The following is a 19,311-nucleotide window of genomic DNA, read 5'->3' as shown; positions in this document are numbered from 1 at the left end:
CACTCACCGAGATCGAAAGTGAAGCGATGCCCTCAGTGCCCAACTATAATGTCCTCATGCCTTCTTCTGTCCTTCGCTCTTCCGCTACTACTGCCAGCAGCAGCTTCCTACGCTCAAGGTCAGTCTTGCCAACTTATCTCTTCTGTCGAGAAATATTATAAGGGTTTTTTCTATTTAACAAGTGGACAGATATTATTTGTAATTATTTTTTTTATTTAATTCAATAAAACATTTTTTTGAAAAAAAAAAAAGCAAAAATATGGAACGTTTATTTCAGCGCTTTGAACACTTTGGGTTGAAATGTTGATTTTTTCAGTGTAAATGTACAATTTTCTGTTCGTAAAATTGTTTTCTATAGTTAAAATGGTAACTGATGAACAGTGAAGATGAAAAAAAAAATAATAAGTTGGTCTGTTTAGCTGGTTTGCATCCTCTTCGCCGATTTATTTATATATTTTATTTATTTCCATAAAACATTTTTGAAAAAAACCCTGATATATTGTCTACTTATATTATTACTTTGAATAAACTGGGTTGAAGTTTGTAATTTCTTTGGTGTAAATAAACCATTTTTTGCTGATGTAGATGGTCAATTGTTTTTAGAGCCCGTACAAAAATAAAATAAATTATTAGGTTTACATCTTTGTTTTGGTATCTCTGGGTTAAAATGGAAAATTATGATTACTCATTTACTTAATTGTTTAATATTTTCTACCATTACTAGTAGTCATATTATTATTATTTATTTTAAATTTCTACTTAAAGCACATTTTACAAATTATATAGCAGTTCATTTAATTGTATTTGTCGTTACTCAAACTGTATAACTGTAATTTACATGGTTTTTTTTTGTTCTTTTTTCGATTTAGTGTAATAAATATGAATATATTGAGCTTTCTTTTCTTTTCTAACTGTTCATGCTTTAAGTTTTCAACTCGCCGTCTAGTTGGAAGTTATTCTTACTGTTTTGGATTTAAGTTTTCGATTTGCTGAGAGAGTAAATTAGAATATTACGCTGTGATCACTAAAAACGTTTTTATATAATAAAGAGCTATGTTTTTTCTGCTAGTATTAGATTGATTTTTATTAAAGTTTTTTTGATATTATTTCTAATTTATATTTAATAATAAAAATAAATCTCACTAAAAAACAAACAACCACAATAAAGTTGTTCATAATGAACATAATTAATATTGTTCTGTTAGATAATCTTTTAACTTAAGATAAACTCTATTTGTACTTCAAATGTCATAGTACTGGAGGCCGATGCATAAAATCCAACCCGTAGAACATACATCTGCAAATAATTTTAAAAATTATTTTCTATCACACTTAACAGGGAAACTCATTTTTGATGGTTCTAAAACTCTTACTATTTAGGTAATTAATTAATTGAAGTAACGAATTATTTTTTTGTTAATCCTAAATAACAGTTAAGGCATGAGAAATTAGACAGCATTAAATTATGTGTCCAATAAATACTATAAAAATTGATATGGTTAGGTAGTAGTATGTCGTAAACCGTAAGCCGCCTTAAATAAAAGAACAAAATTTATTTTTTAATTTTACTTAAACTGATATATAAAATTACATATGAATCCAAACTTGACACGGAAACGCATTTCTTTCAATCCTAAAACGGCAATTATTATGTTCGAGTAACAAATTACAAATTTTCCTTCGAATTGGTATTTTGGTTTTTTGCCCGTGATCCTAGACGTTGGATTCTAACGAAAAATCTATAACCAAACAAATTAAAGAACATTAAATTATGCGTCGAATAAGTATCATAATGTAATAATTTGGCCAAGTGTTAAAGTCCTAAATCACTTTCAATTATTCCTGATTCCAAAAGCTGGTTTGTAGAAGTCAATATCCCTGTTGGGCAAAAAGGAATCTAACTACAGATACAAGTAGTTGGAAAGCATTTGCAAATACAACTCCTTTCGGTACTTCCTAGCTGATGAACCGCAACAACAGTAGTACTTCTAGCTCATAACTACAAGTACAGTAGTTGGAAAAAAGGAGTTGCAATTACAATTCTCAACTAGTAGTTGGGACTGTAGTTGTGAGTAGTTTAGATACAGAAGTACAATTATTAATAATTTTTACCCGCAATTCTTAATTAAAATTCGTTTTCTTTTCCGTCTCACGAAAAAAGTATGGTGCCTTTGTATGTTTTAAGGGATGCAGAAAATGAAAATGCTATCGATTTTAAGGTTGCGTATCGATTTATTTTTAATTTTCTGATTTATAACATTTTAGGATCCCTTTGTATGATTTTGAAGATGCAGAAAATCAAAATGCAATCGATTTTCATATATTGTATCGATTTATTTTAAATTTTCTGATTTCTAACATATCAGGAAATACTACAAACCGACAGAGACCTGATGAGAAATATTGGAACATTATTTGCTGTGGAAAATGAATGGTGTTGTAAAGTCTATATTTTTTTTTTTTATTTGTGGTTTCATTTAGTGCTGCACATGAACTGATCAATATCGTTGAGAATTTTGTGTTGTGGTGGCGGGGATTTGTAATGTGCTGCCATTGTCCTGAATTATAAATTAGATCAATTAAATAAATAAGAAAATATCTGCTAAGAAAAAGGAATATGTATTATTTTAGAACATTTACAAACCATTTTACTATGTTGCAAAATAAAACCGCATTCCTTAATTTAGCATTTATATTTCATTAACACATAGCCATTTGCACAATAAAAGCAGTATAATTTTTCATTAGATAATGGAAAGGAAATATTAAATATTAAATAGTTAAATTTTTTTACACGTCTAGAGAGGGCCCTGAAAGTAGTGTAAGCTAGAAAATTGCCGACATAGGTTAAGTATTTTACAATATATTGAAATTGTCCCACTACGTTTACGTACTAAGTAAGGAGACTGATTAGTATAGCCGATCATAACTGTGAACAAAAAATATTAAATTATTGATTTTTATCATTGCTTTGGTTCTTTTGATTTGAAATGTTTATTTATTTAGCATAAATTTAGGGGTTTTTTCTTGCAACTAACAGTATTCGAAACTCGTATAATTCAAATGGTATAAGGAGTTCTTCATTAACTGAATAACCACTATAAATTAAACTCAACATTCGGTGATATAGAGTAAAAATAGCCTAAAAGGAATAATATAGAAAATTGAAATCATAAAAGGAATAATTCTGAAAATCATTTAAGAAAGTTATAGATGCCTCAAAATATTGGAGTTGTATACCTTAGAGGAAAAAATTTAAATATACTGATAAACTTTAAGGTGGGAAATCACGAAAAGTTACTAAATAAAAAAACATAAAATTCGAAATCCTCTTTTGGAAAACTATAATATCAACAACCATACAGTTTATTAAATAATTGATTTTTAAGGTAAGTTTCTGAATAATCAGCATTTAAAAAAAATGACTTTATCATACGAATTTTCCGAATCTGTGTTTAAATAAATAAAATGGAAAACGAATCTTAACAATAGCTTTGTACTTTTAAGGAAGTATCCGATTGCTTATTTCATATTGTTTTTCTAAAGTTTTCAGAAAACTTTTATTTTGTTCTGTTATTTAAAAAAAAAAAAAGTGTTACGTTATACCGATTTTCTTTCGTGTATCTCCCAATTTTTTTTTTTTTTTTTTGGTTCGTATGAAATCATAGATGTCGATGTTTGATATATACCTCCAAGGACAAAATAGAAAATGAAAAATATTGTTCAAGGAAGCAGCTAAAAAGATCTTGAAACTTATTAAATTAGCATTGGCAAATCGTGAAGTAATGATATTCCACTTCTATGGAATGCTGGCCGAGTGTGAGAGGCGGTGCCTTTCCGATTACGGTCTGGGCGGATTGAAATATATTTCGTAGCGGGACCAAGGAATGATTGACTAAACGATTTTGTTTTAAGCTTCTTTAATACCTAATCTGTTGCCAGCAATGAAGTTTGCAGTGGATTAGTCCTTGATATATATTGATTGGGTAAGACATGTTTTTTCTTATCCCTGAAACGTTTAAAGGAATGTAATTATAATTAATTTGAGAGAGCTCTTTAGTTGTTCATATTGGGCTTACACTGAATGCGCTAGGGTGAATAATGACAGCAGTGTTAGTGTTTTTTAACATTAAGTTTTCCAGTTTTATATTTTTAAATTAATTTTTACTTATAATAATTATTTTTTACCTTATGATTGTTCTATCTTGATTTTTCATTTATATAATAAATAAATTTTAGAAAAATAGGGGTTCCACATTACCTGCAACTCAACTCAGAGACACCACTTCAATGTTTTCTTAGAGATTTGTTGGCTATATAATATAATTATAAGTATTTCTAGTACTGGTATGTCCAAACCAACTTATGGGGTTCCATATTACCACGGCCTTCTGAATATATATGAAGAAACTGAAGCCTCAGTTTAATATAACAAAATAATTTAATGGAAAGTTAACATTAACTATGACATTTAATAATGTTAGCCAAGTTTTTAGTAATCATTTTCTATAAAATTTATCCTTATTGTAAATGAATTATTCCCTTAAATGAAAGGCAGATGTTTTTAAAAACAGTTCTTTAACATTAGGAATTGTGTTAATTATCTTGCTACAGTTTCACTTACTTTCTGAAAATGCGTTAGGAATACAAATAAGTTTTTAAAACATTCAAATATGGTCTGAGAATCATCTAAGCTAATTTATTTTTAAGAGATTTTTTTTTCTATTGCCTATAGTAGCTTATTTTTTGAAACAGTAACTTTATATTCTATTTTTCTTTTTTCTTTTTTTAAAGTTTTCGTGCTGTAGTAATTAATCTTAATTGGGACATAATAGAACCATTAACTATGATAATGGACAATCATGAACCAAAGGTTATCTTCAAATATTTGTTGTTTCAAATATTTATCAATAAATTTCAATTCAAAACAACGAAACAATGAAAATGTACTATAGAGCTATTATTATGTTGTACGTAATATATTAACAGTTACAATTTAGTAGGTAATATTATTATTAGTAATGATAAAATAATAGTAAGCTAAGTCATCAATTTTCAAAGCCCAATGTTGATATTTGTCCATATTGAGTCAAGAATAGTTTTCTAAGGTAAATCAGTATCAATTCCGAGATGGTGATAATCTGTTTCTAAAATCTAGTAAAATGACTAAAATATTATGTTGAAAATGTACTTTCCAAAACATATCATACTTTTATTTTGTTCAAAACTTTTCTTAATATTTTAATTATTTTACTCCAGCCGCCTAGTAACGTATTCATTACTTATTACGGCATATCTGTTTTGTTCTAAAAACTACTTAATATTTTTATCTATTTATGAATTTATTCTCTTCGTTTCTATTAATCCCCATAACTCGCTTAGTAATATTTTATTAGTATAAGGAACTTTTCAACTAATAATATTTAAGAATTTCTAGTCATTCTTTCTTTATCTTCTTTTTTTTAAATACTATTTATACGTTTGCTAATTTGGTTTCATGACACGTAGTGAACATGGATTGTTTTTATTGAATAAAGAGTAAATATTTCAGGTAGTATGTTTTAATAATTTTAACACAATACTGAACCAAAAGATTGCTAGGAAAATTAAACAATTTGAAGCTATCGTTGGGAAAAGATAAAAAAAAGCAGCCAGATATCTCTGGAAAAAATCATTGGGAAAAATAAAAGATGTTTTTGATTATTCTAATCTGTCTATCTCTAGTGTGTTCAATTATATATATGTTTACGTAGCGTTTTATGTTTATGTAGTGTTTTCAATTATGTATATGTATATATTCAATTATGTATTATATTATTATATTTTTACCCACTCATACACTACAGAGCACATCGTTTACTTCTCTGTTGAAAAATCCGAAATATGTTTTATCTTGTTGATCGGATTTTCTGATTACTACAATAATAGGAATTTTATTCATGGAATCGGTGTTGCGTTAAATTTTAAAAGTATTAGAGTATATATTTTTATTTGTTTGTTACCATATTATTTGAAGATAAAGTTGTAATTTCTAAAGGTATTGTGTTTCGTTATTTCTTTTCAGAAACCTCTCTGTTCGATGAATTTAATTCCAAAAATCACATTGAAAACTTTTTTTTAAATTAAATTACTATAAAATTAATATCCGGGGATTTTCGAAAAAAAAAAATATTGCATTAATATTTTATTTTATTTTTATTTTTCCATTCATTCTTAATATACCGTAAGCGCGGACTACTTGAGTCCAAAAATCATTAACTTTTTTGGGCTCAAATTGCCGGCGTTTACCGTTATGGATTTTTATGTTTCTTGAAAAATTAGATTTTATCATTTGTGTAGGATCTGGAAATAAATTACTCAATTATAATAATAGTAATATGATAATAATAATATTTTATTACATTACATGAGTTTCTTTTTTAAGAGACTGAATAAATTGTGAATTCATTATATTATAAACTAATATTAAAATCAACGTCTGTTATATATGTTTTATGTATTCATCAACGTCTAGACAAATTTTGTAATGTATACAGCATATAAAGCAAGGTTCTGGAAAGAATAATATTAGAAGTATGGTCACATTTTCTTTATTTGGAAAATTAAAAAAATCTATTTAATTAGTGCTCTCGATTTCCTTCTAAAGATTAATGTTTTAAATGTTTATTTATGTTCATGCGGGTCAAAACCCAAAACTGAGTCGGTGTTATATTAACAGTCTTTTGTTTTTTTTTAATGTTTTTTCCTTAGATCAGTTGTTAAACTTTATTATTTTAGACAGTCAATTGTTCTGACATAAATAATTAGAAAACAACGGGCGTTGATGAAAGTTCCATTCTTCATATTCGAGCTAAAATATCGATTACACAAAATGTGTATTATAGTATTTATAATCTTTACACTTTCTTGAGACTGGTTAATTTTGTTTAAATAAATAATTCAATTTTCATCCATTTTTGTCTTAACAAATTTTATTTTTCTTATAAGTCCGACGTTTCGGCAAATCCAGCCAACCTCAGGAACATCTATCATAAAACAGGTTTTATTACATGTATGATCTTAACAATTCAAATTACTTATTATTATTTATAATTTATCTTACCTTAATACAATTTTGGAACCAAAAATATTTAAACACTCAACTTCATGCAGGCTATTATGCCCAGGTCACAATAACAATTTCTACGAAACATTAAAAACATTAGGTAAACATATTCTTTTGTTAATAAGTATATCCTACATTATGTCTAATTACCTAATTAGTCAACTTTTACATTAAAAACAAAAATTAAAATTCATTTATCACAGTCACTTGTTAAAATTTTATCACAACCTTGCTTGTAACCTTCCTCCACTCAGTTCAAGCATTAAAATTATTTATTATAATTACACTTTTGTTAATTTTCGTGTTTATTTCATTAGTAAAAATCCCATCAAGGCTAATTATAACTATCCAAATTTAGTTTGTCCTATATCTTTCATAAATTAATTTTACTTAATATCTCTGCATAGTGTTGGTTCAAATTTTTTGTTTCTGTTTTGAAATTTACAGTATAATTATTATATTCAGATATGTAAGTGGATTCAAGTATTTTTTTAATGTATTATTTTCTTTTATTTGCGTATATTATAGGTTATTTTGTATAAATTCTGCTTTATTAAATCAACCAAAAGATTGGTTAGATGTCTGTATTTTGAAAAGTATTACTTTTTACAAATTTAACATTAAACTACTTTGCTAAGGTACTTTGAAATCAAATTAGTTACATATTATATACATTTATAATATTCATAAATATAGTATAAGATAGATCAAAATTGTGTTATATAGTATCAAAATATTCAAAATAAAACCATTGAATTTTTAATGTAACTGTTTTTTAAACAAACATTTTTTCAATAACAATTTAAATTATAATGATTTTATTAAAAATAACATCTCTCCATAGTAATAAATTGAATTTCAATAAACTTAAAAAGAATTTTGTAATTTTTTTTTTTAATTACCAAATTAAAACTCTAAATCAAATACATGAGTATTTTTGAAACATGGAATGTCATATATACGGAGTGAAATATTTTAAAGTTGCACATATAAAGTTAATGCAGTAATATTTGACGGATTAAAATCTGTTTTAACTATATTTCAGGTCTGTTATGGAATTTAACGAAAAAATTTCAGTTCTCCTCTCTCCTTATCCTTATGCCTTTCATTTTTCAAAGGACATCTTAGCTTATGTTCGAAAGCTATATCCATTTTTTTTTTTTTGAGCATCCGAGGGAACTGCGTATGATGGTACATTTTTTATTACCAGACTTACATGACACAGCAGAACTTGCTACTGACATGTACGGAACCTGTTTTCTCTTTACGTAGATACCCTTTCCCTTCAATGCCAGATTTAACACTTAGCTCCCCGAGATAATATCTGGATGACTCGAGATATTAATTTTCTTCTGGATTAAAAAAAAAAAAGTATATACATATTCTCTTATAAGTTTTTTTTTTTCTTGATCAAATGAAATAACGATGATTAGACATAGTTTGGTTCAGCTCCTAAGGCGTTACAAAGCCTTTTAAGAGCTTTTTCATTTTGAAGAGGATGAAAATTATTTTACATTTTTCATTATAATATATTACTTTTTTTCAATGCAAATTCCAGAGTTAAATTAAGTAAAACTGAAAAAAATAGATTCGCCTTATTTTAAAACTGAACAAACTATACGTTTTTTAAAAAAATAATAATTATTACCGAATCGGACTTTCTATGCATGCCTTAGAGCACAAAATTCATTTTTTTTTTTTTTGAGATATTATCCAAACCATGAATTTATCGAAAAGTGGTTCGAGAATTAAAAAAAGTTTGTTTGTATTATTTTTATAAAGGTTAAAACCATAATATTAGTAAACATGAAGTGGTACTAAGCTGTATTACCTTACTTATGTAATAAATATTTCAAAACTTAACTTTTTTCAAACGTAATTTGGAACGGATATGGCATATTTGTGCTCCAAGATATGGATATCAAGTCCGAATCGCTATTTACTATTTATTATAAAAGTTTGAAGTCTCTCCAGGTTTATAATAATGCGTTTCTATTCCTCGATTTTATTTAATTCAGCACTGGAAGATCTCATTAAAAAAAAGTAATGCGCTCTTTTGTAAAAGAGTTTTTGGGAATGGTTATGATTTGATTTTTACAGAGCTACTTTCTAAGACACTGAGGAAATACTGCAAAGAATTAAATCTAAAAAAAAAATTAACTTAATCCAAAATATATGGACAACATTTGGAACGACAATGATTTCAATGGTGTAAACATATATTGAAGGGATGATGTCTAAGTCTGTACAAATATATGGGCCCAGCAATATCTAAAACTGTAAACAAAATTAGACAGCTTTACCCCTGCCTTGCCAGTATGTATTGGCAAATTGGTTTGAGGTAAAAAACAGCTATGGTTATTGGGTAGAATAGTGACATCAGTCAAGCACAACGTTATCAACTAGAGGCAACATTGAAATCCGTGGCACGTCTCTTCAAACCTTTAAGCAAGAAAAAAAAGTCCTAGGCCAGTGGTTCTACTCAGAAAAATTGACAGATTTACTCCAAATACGAACGAACCTAAACCGCTGGTAAATTTAAAAAATAAAATCAGGCTAAAAATTAGCCGATTTGGCATCAAGAAAAACTTGCATATAGACCGCTGACTTAGTTTGTCAAAATTCTCCATTCATTTATGATTAGCTGATAGATTAGTACGGAAAAGATCCTTAAGTTACGATTATCTCACATATTATCAGTGGAATACAGAAGCCAGGCATAATTAAGAACTTCATCGCCGCTAAAAAAATAATTAAAAATCAAGAACATTAAAATCAACCGGCATATTATGTGGTAAGTACCCAATGCTGATATAGATCCAACATGGAATTTGGGAGGCTATCGCTTGAATTAGGATTAACCCGTGCTTAATTGGTGCGATACCAAAAAAAAAACTCGGTAAAATTTAAGGCATTAAAACAACGTGGAAATCCGCGTCGAAATCTTGAAATTTGATACGCATCGCCTTGATCCGCCGACTTTTTCGGATTTTCAAAACCTCTCACTTCTATTAAAGTTTTAGTAACAATTGGAACTGAAATTCACCATTGCTCTTTGAAATTCTCTTTATTTTAATACACCATTTTATGAAAACCGTCCCGATAGCTGAAAAACGGCTCTTTTGTACAATGAGTTTGAATTGTACAAAGAAGAAGACGGCGCAAAACAGGGATTGACTATATATCTTCGTTAGGAGGTTTCCATCTTCGTTAAATTGTGTCAATATCATCAGTAGATACCAGCCACTATTTCAATATCGTCTAATCTCGTTCCTAGCACAGATCTTGTGAGATTCTCAATTTAGGTACTATTTTAATGCTTGATGTTGTCTATCACTGAATAATAAATATTATAATATTTAATAAATAATAAATATAGCTGTAAAATGGTGTTTATAGATTAAATTTTCACTGGACAGTTTTCAGCTAGCCTTAACATAACCTGAAAGCGTACTTGGAGGCATATTTACAAATGGTCCTCTTTTTTTTTGTGTAATTATTCAAATTTAATATATTCTTTAATAAAATGACTTCTTATTAAAAATACTATAAAATGAGGTTGAGTAACAGGGATTATAGAAAATAGTTCTATTACGATTTCTCTAAAGAAGATTGGATAAACTAAATCACTTTTGAAAGTTGGCCCCACAACAAATAGTGAGTAAAGTCGGTGTAGTTCTCATTTCTGTATTATCCGAAACAGATACATCTGATCCGTTCGATCAGTTATAAAGTGATAAGTAGACCTTAAACGGAATTAATGATTGTTCTTCGTTTTTCCTCGCAAATGAGGTAAACTAGAGAAAATTTCACCAATATTGATGGTGAGTTCAAAGAAAAACTGAAATAGTCGTAAAACTGTTTATTATGGGCCAACGTTGCAGGGTTTGATCAGGCATCATAAAAAAAAGATTCAAACACTTAAATGATGTAAAAATAAATGAAAAATTAAAAAGATGTAAAATTAAATAAGAATAATAAAATGTTTTAGACAATTAATGAAAGCGGAAATAATAGAAGATAAAAAAAAGAAGAAATATAAAATTCAGTACACACTAAAAGATAGAAAAAGGGGAATAAGAGTAAAATCAATAATAAAGGAAGATAATGAAAAAGATAGGAAACGTACCCTGCAGACTAGAGGTCAGTGCCAAAGTGAACCTGTGACAGGATGTAATTGAAAAGTAGTAGCGATTGGTGGTTAAGAGTATGTTACATTTAAAAATAATTTTAAAGTAAACAGTATTGGAAAATTAAATAAAATATTAAAAATAGGCAACTTTAATGATAATATACATGATTTTTAACGTATATTCAATAGTTCAATAGTTGATAAACAAATATATTCACCATTTTGCACCACCTTCCCTTCAAGTTATTTCAATATAGTAAAATTACTCAGTGTGCATCTATAGTAAAAAAACCAAAGATTAAGAATTTAGAATACCATCATACTTCTTACTGTTCTTGGTTAGCGAGAATGAGATGTTGCACAAAATATTTGGACCAAGACAGGATGAGTCGATTGGAAATATTTAGGAGATTACCAAAGCCATAATAATTAACCAGGAGCTAAAAAGTATGAGGAGCCTACCAGTTTATTGGAACTTCTAATAAAAAAAATGCTTATCAACTGTTTGATACCGGTACGACGACACACTTTAGCCAGCCCCAATGTTTTAACTATTTTTTAGTGTGGTGTGTTTCAAGCCTGGTAAGAACGCAGAACAAATCAGCAGCTATAAAACTATCAGTTTATTACCCATTTTTTGAAAATTACTGGAATCAGTTATAAAAAATCATTGTAATTCTTTTTTTCAGTGCATCTAAATTATTCCTGATTTTCTATTCAGTTTTTAATACAGTCATTCCACATCTCATCAACTGGCAAAACTATACGAAATTTATAATTAACAGATTCTAAAAATAGAGACACACCCTGGTAACGTTCTTAGATTTCCAACAAGCATTCGATAAAGTCTGGCATCGAGGTCTCCTATATAAACTAAAGAAAGTAAGCACTTCAAAATACTTATACAATATTCTGCTCATTCCTCAACGGTAAAACATTTTCTTTTAGAATAAATAACAAAAATCTACTCTTAGACAAATCCATCCCGTTACTCCACAATGTTCAGTCCTTTCTCCCATTCTGTTCAACTTCTACCTTCACGACATCAGTCCACACACACCTACATAGCTATGGAGCTGTGATCTCTCAACATGATGACATAATAATCGCTAGAAATACTTTGTAAAGTCGCTTTAATGATCTAGAACAATATTTTACTAAATGGATGATTACATTGAAAAGAGTATTTCAAATTAATCAAGTTCTTATATTTAAAGCAATTCTCAGGCCACGGCTGATGTAAGGCTGTGAAATCTGGATAGCTGCATCCTTTTACGAAAAGGAAGAAATTATAATCTTTTCAAAATGAAGTCCTAAGAATCGCAGTTAATGTTCCTCGGTTCATAAGAAATAGCCAATTCCATCGCGAATTACAGATGGAGTCAATAGAGGATTACATCAAAAAACGGTTCATGAAGTTCCACTCCCAGTTGCCGACAGTTAAAGAAGCAGTGACCTACAACCTGGGAAACCCAACCTCAACCCGAAGACTGAAGCCCAGGCTGCAGCAGGACATTCTGTTATAAATTCTATATTTATTAATTCTAATGTTCATACTACCTCGATTTTACTTATTATTGTCATTATTTTTTTCAAATTAACTTCTTTCTTTTTACCACTACAGGGCAATTGTTTGTTTTATTAAGTCTACATATGTCGTTACTTTTTGTTATTACTTTTTTTCTTATAATTATAATAACATTGTATATAGTTAGGGGTGTCTTTTGTACGAGACGATCCCCCCCTGTCCCATAATCAACTGTTAAAAAATATATATAATGTAACGGTTATATTTAACCATGTAAGGCCCACCAGGCCGATCTGGTATAAAATAAATTTTAAAAAATTTAAAAAAAGTGTTGTGTTTAAAAATACAGCCTGTTTTGTACAATTTAGGCAATTTGAGGTCATATTTCCCATAAACATACAGAAAAGTGATATATTTACTGTAGATTGGGTGATATTTTATCGATGTTCAGAGCTTTCGGCTAAATAGAGATGTCAGGAGGCCCTAAAGTATCTTCATTTACAAAACATGATGACAGAAACGAAATTGTAGGATAATATTCGAGAAAATAATATGTCAAAATCCCATCTAACCGTAAAACGACAGATACCACAGCTATGCCATAAAGAAGCCAAGAAACTGCCATAAAGAAGCCAAGAAACTGCCATAAAGAAAGATGCTTATGTTATTTATGCCAACCCTCTGCAAGTAACAGTTGCACTGTTGACTCGTAACCTAGGTGCTAACATCCATAACAAAGAAAATGATGCCGATATCAAACTCATTAACCTAGTAACTTGAGATAGCAATAAATCCTTCTCAAGACCTACTTCTTCCAAAGTAGAGTTAAACCAAATGTTAGATTCCTATGAGGATTTTGATAATATAAATTTGGATGTCTCCCCATCGATATTGACTACTCCCAGCATGAAACCTAAGGGATTAAAAAAATAACTGATACTAATCTGAAGTCGCTCGGCAGTCCTTTGAAGAAAACATAAAAAAGTACGCAATATGTTTAAATTAATTGAAATGTCAGCTACAACTAAAATTTTTTTTTTAAGATTGATAGATTTATTTATTGATGGATATTACAATCTGCCACACAGTTGTGGGCAATAGGTAATAGTGATGAATGATCTCATACATACTAAAATAAAAAAAAAAAATAAATAAAAAAAATAAATAGAAAAAAACTCTCTTAAAATATATACAAACAAAAGAATAGACAAGATGAACATAATCAATCTATCTGTATGAAAAATAAATAAATAAAATAACATAGTGATAAAATAATAAATACAATATTTACACAATCGACCTGAGGATCCCTGAGCCCACTCTATCCCCCACGTGTGAGGCTCAAAAGATCCCAGCGCATCCCTCTCGCCGCATCACTGGTACAACTAAAAATTAAAATAGATTTGTACACGAATTTACTTATGATACACATGGACTGAGAGACACGCTGGAAGATACTAAAAGCAGTTGTTGGAGTAGCAACAATAGTAAATCTACACAGAACCAATAACTATTTAATATTCATTAGAAGTTTTAGCCACGAAGATATCCAAATCTGGACGCATTACAGTCTGCAATATTTATATTACACAAAACTGAGACTTCAATGCCAATGATATCCAAACAATCTACTAACTTCCAAGACCAATCGTTCACGCACAACAAATCATGGCGTTCCACGCCGTACGACTACTAATAAAATGTATTAATGCGCTATTAAAACATATTAATCGGTGACGGACATACTGTTCGAGAAATTTTCTACGTACATCACACAAAAGTAGTAAAACACACCACTTCCCAGGCGAAATGAAAGTGGACACACGGTCAATAAACAATAAAGAACTGTCAAAGTGACGGATAGACAGGGGCGCTAAGTACCAGAGAAAACAGTCATCACCGTTCCACTAGATAAAATTTTACTAGTAAGTGAAAGCGAAAACCTGATCCGGAGCCATTTCCTCCCCGAGCGAGATCAGCACCAGCCAGAGTGTACCGCATAGTACAACAGCCCAAGAGGAGAAAAAAGGCAGTTATCTCACCCCAATTTTTGATTACTTTAATGAAAACTATGTATAATTAATAGTCAAAATTCATGAGTCTGCCAAGTATAGGTAAGGGGAATAAAAAATGGTGGCTGGTTCAAAGCTATAAAAACAACCAATAATTTTTCATTCGGAGCTCTATATCTTAAAAAGTAGGAACAACACAAGAAAACGTAAGAGAACGTCATTTAGAGAAGAGTAAATTCGCTAAAATATGAGCCCTAATAGAGCTATTTAAGTTAAATAGTTGGATCCGTTTGGATCAAATGAGCTGAAATTCGGTATGCATCATTTTTAGAGCCCTAATAGAGTTATTTAAGTTAAATATTTTTAGAGATATAGCTTTCTTAAAAGCAACGTTTCAGAAACTTGTTAAACTAAGGATCATGAATACTCCTGGAAATATTTCTCCGTTTAACATAAATTTTTTCCATTAAACACACTTTGACATGTTAAACTAAGGACCATGAATACCCTTATTAAGATCACTCCTGCAGTACTGTTCATTAAGGGTTCGAGTCGGCGAAGTGGTATCCGGAAGGGTTTCACTTATCTGTGGAGTAGCAGTGGTCTGCGCTATCTCCAGTACTTTTCTCACAGCTGGAACTAATGGAGCATTTATAACAGGCTACTGTAGCGACTTATGCCGGTCGGTATTCAGTAGTGCAATGAGTGTAGAGACAGTCTAAGGAGGGCGGGGAAGGCCTGCTCAGAAACCACCAAGAAACTGGAAGGGCTGAATTTTACAATTAATACCAAAAAGACCGACTGTATTTTCTCCCTTCAGAAGAACAAACGCCCTCTCCCCGAAGTCTATAGGATAGCAGTAGTAGTTAGTAGTAGTTAATTAGATATTTATGTTTAGTATTAGTATTAGTTAATTTTGTTTGGTATAAAGTGAATAGTTTATTTATTTTCTGTAATTATTATTGGACATCCGAGCTCGAATTGTTTTCTTTTTATAAGTTTTATATATTGTTTTATGTTTTTTTCCCATCCTTCTATACTAATAATGTTATTGACCAGGAGAATCAAATAATTTTATTTACTTTATAACAGATATAGGAACCAAAGGTAGTATGATAGGGGTTTTCATGATGTGTTAAATGTAAGATGTTTTACCATGTTAAATGTTATAAGTATATTATTGTGAGCAGCCCTATTTAAAGTCATGTTAAATGTTAAATGCATAAGAGCTCCTAGCGGGTTTTCTGTTTTTAACTTGTTTTATAACCTTTTCCTTCCAAAACTTCATGTCATTGTTTACTTCTATGTTTTGATTCATTATTATTATTATGGTCATCCATTGGTTAAACCATGGATATTTGTATAAACTAATAAGTTATACAAACATCCAAAACAATACTAACTCAATCAAAACACAAACAACAAGCAAGTAATCTAATACAACAACAAATAAAACAGTGACGAGCTCAGCTGGTCTGTTAAGTGATGCCATACTACATTTAACAGACTCTCAACCATGTTATATTTTATATCGTTTTAACAAAGCAAAGGAAGGAATTATTTCTCCATTTAACATGAGTTTTCCCATATAACATGCTTTAACGTGTTAAACTAAAGATCATGAATACCCCTAATGGTTCATTAGTCAACATGTGTGAAGTTGATCACCAGCTTACTATTAGGATGTTTTAAATAATAATTCTCTTATCTTCCTGAATCTTTTCTTAAACTTAATTCCTATTTATAGCTTTTGAACTAAATTAGTTATAAGCCTTACCTGAGTTTATGGAAGTTTAAAAATAGTTTGTTTATATGATAGTTGATAGTGTTAAGTCCATCTAAAATTAAAAGTTTTAAAAATTAATGAAATTGTGACGAAATAGGCCACTAGACATAAGCTTGTTAATAATTAATATGATTCCCTATTAATTGACTTTTTCATACGGTAATTTGACTTGTAATTAATGAACTGGGTAGAATAGCCTGCATTACGTTACGGTATGCTAATTTGTTAGTAATAATGTTGTTTGTTAAAATTGTTACAAATGAAGCTGTTAATTGTTAGATTGTCCTTGAAGATGGCCGAATGGGCCGAAACGTTGGACTGTTGTTGGTATAATAAAGAGTTTTGAGAGTTAACATGGTATCTATGTTAATGATTTGTTAAAAAAATAAATACGTCTCAAGAAATTGAAATGATTACATATATAAAATATTATCTTATGTTTATTTTAGCATCCTTCTAAAGTAATAACGTGTACTGAGGAGTGGAAGTAAGTTACTTTTTTTGTTTTTAACAGATATAAGAACCAAAAGTAATATAATGTCTGTTTAGTAAATATGTGTGAAGTTGAACTTATTATTAAGATGTTTTAAATTATAATTCCCTTATCGTACTAAATCTTTTGTTCAACTTAAGTCTTAGCCTTACGAAAGAGTTAATAGGTTTTTAATGTGCTCATCTTAAATCGGGTTTTACCGTCTTCAAAAGGCTTTCTATCAGACGAATGGTGATAGTTGCTGATTTGCTTTCTATGCCGGCAATCAATTTAATTTCAATGGCTGTTCTACTAAGTATAAATAATTTCTCTATCAACTGTACTTTTGAAGACGTGACTGTACTCAAGTACTTACACTAGCGGAGAAATTAAAATTTTGTTAAAATAAGCATATAATTGCTATCCTGATTCTATCTTAGAGAACTAGCATGTAGAATGTTCACTTATTGACTGGCTTTTTATGTGACCATGAAAGGCATCCAGGCGTTTGAGAGATCTTTATGATTGTTTTCAAATGAATAAAATCTTCAGCCCTGTGAGTATTGTTGAGTAATTGGATAATAGGGATAATAGGGAGTTTAAAAAGGGATAATGTTAGGACGTAATGTTAACTATAAAAATACTTGAAACAACAGAGCTCCGTAATTAATCTATCAAGGCAAGAACATAGAAAATGATTTAATTGCTTTATTAATGCTTTCAAATTAAGAATAGCGGAGTGGGGAAGATAAAGAAAGCGAGACCAGCAAAAGGCACTTCTTAAATCGATCTCGATTCACTTAAAAATTTTATAATCTTTAATTCGAGCCGTCCGTAGCTCAGGTGGTTAGGCCAGGTATATCATCGGTCTGAGATTTTTACTTTTATCAATGAGTGGCGGTCCCACAAAATGAAAAACCTGACTCCTCACTATGGTTAGAATAGGTTGGTCACCTGTAGATAACCCCCCGTAAGTCAAAAGGGATAGGACTCCAATGGGAGTTCTGGGCTGACGAAATGAAAAGAAAAAAAACCTTTAGTTTAATTTGAAGGAGCTCTAAGGATGCGCAAAGTATTAAAAATGATACATACCGAATTTCAGCTCATTTGATCCAAACGGATCCAACTATTTAACGTAAATGACTCTATTAGGGCTCATATTTTAGCAACTTTACTCTTCCTTAAAAATGACGTACTATTAGGTTTTCTTGTGTTGTTCCTACTTTCTGAGATATAGAGCTCCGAATGAAAAATTTGATTTTTTTATCGCTTTGAAACAGCCGCCATTTTGTATTCTCCCTACCTATACTTCCCAGACTCATCAATTTTAACTAGTAATTATATTACTTTTTCATGTATATCACGTTTTCATTAAAGTAATCAAATGTTGGGGTGAGATAACTGCCTTTTTTCTTCTCTTGGGCTATGGTACTTGACGCTCTCCTCGTGACTGTCTCGGGATAAACTGTCAATGGGCTAACAGTTTGGTCGCAATATTACCTACTTTTTACACCGGTTAGTAGCAATATATTATTAACATCGTCATTTCTAACAAAAACAGTAACATATTAGGGGTACTCAAGATGTTGTGTTAAATGTAAAATGTTTTGCCATGTTAAATGTTATAACTATAGGATTGAGAGCCGCCCTATTTAAAGTCGTGTTAAATGGTAAATGCATAAGAGCTCCTAGCGGATTTTTCGAACACTTTTTTTATAACCTTTCCTTCCAAAACTTGTTATTGTTTACTTCTAAGTTTTGAATTAAGTAATTTATTACAACATTTCTAGATTAAGTGAAAAGTGGAAGTTGTTTGCAAGTATGGCTACTGAGTGCCTTTTTGATCTTACTTGTGAGGAACAGAATCAAGATGAGCTAATTGACATTATATTACTATTGTTGTCATCAATTGCTTTATTAGGTATAAAAACATCCAAAATAATACTAACAGACACACAAAAAACAAACAAACAAACTGCTAGCAAGTGGCCTAAGACAACAAACAAAATGATGAGCTCAGCTGGTCTTTTGCGTGGCATCATTCTCCATTTAGCAAACCTAGTAGGATTTTGGATTGCAACGATTGGATGCGGGAAGAATTTTATCGTTTGGTGGAGCCCAGAGCTCAATTCCATATGTCCAAATTGGTCTGATTATTGTAGTGTATACTAATTTGTTGTAGTGAATGGGAAGTTTAGAGCGTTTGTCAAGTAAGTGTTGTAGCAATCGGAATCTACGAGCAGTTTCTTGTCGTTTCAGTCTTGTGTGAGGATTCC

At 30.0% G+C, this 19,311-nt stretch overlaps 1 protein-coding gene across 1 annotated transcript in view; it reads left to right on the top strand.

The window, feature by feature from the left end:
• The window catches only part of LOC106687016 (trypsin-1), a 35,589-nt gene continuing 16,278 nt past the window's right edge, over positions 1-19,311 (top strand). The window contains exon 1 of the mRNA XM_014430656.2: positions 1-118. Coding sequence (XP_014286142.1) covers positions 49-118 — 70 coding nt within the window. The 5' untranslated portion in view covers positions 1-48. The remainder of the gene's footprint in view (positions 119-19,311) is intronic.

Source organism: Halyomorpha halys, unplaced genomic scaffold (genome assembly GCF_000696795.3).
Source record: "Halyomorpha halys isolate HHAL.00 unplaced genomic scaffold, Hhal_1.1 Scaffold908.1, whole genome shotgun sequence".
Lineage (NCBI taxonomy): Eukaryota > Metazoa > Arthropoda > Insecta > Hemiptera > Pentatomidae > Halyomorpha > Halyomorpha halys.
Note: the sequence above shows the minus strand (reverse complement) of the source record. Positions and strands in the feature narration are given on the sequence as shown.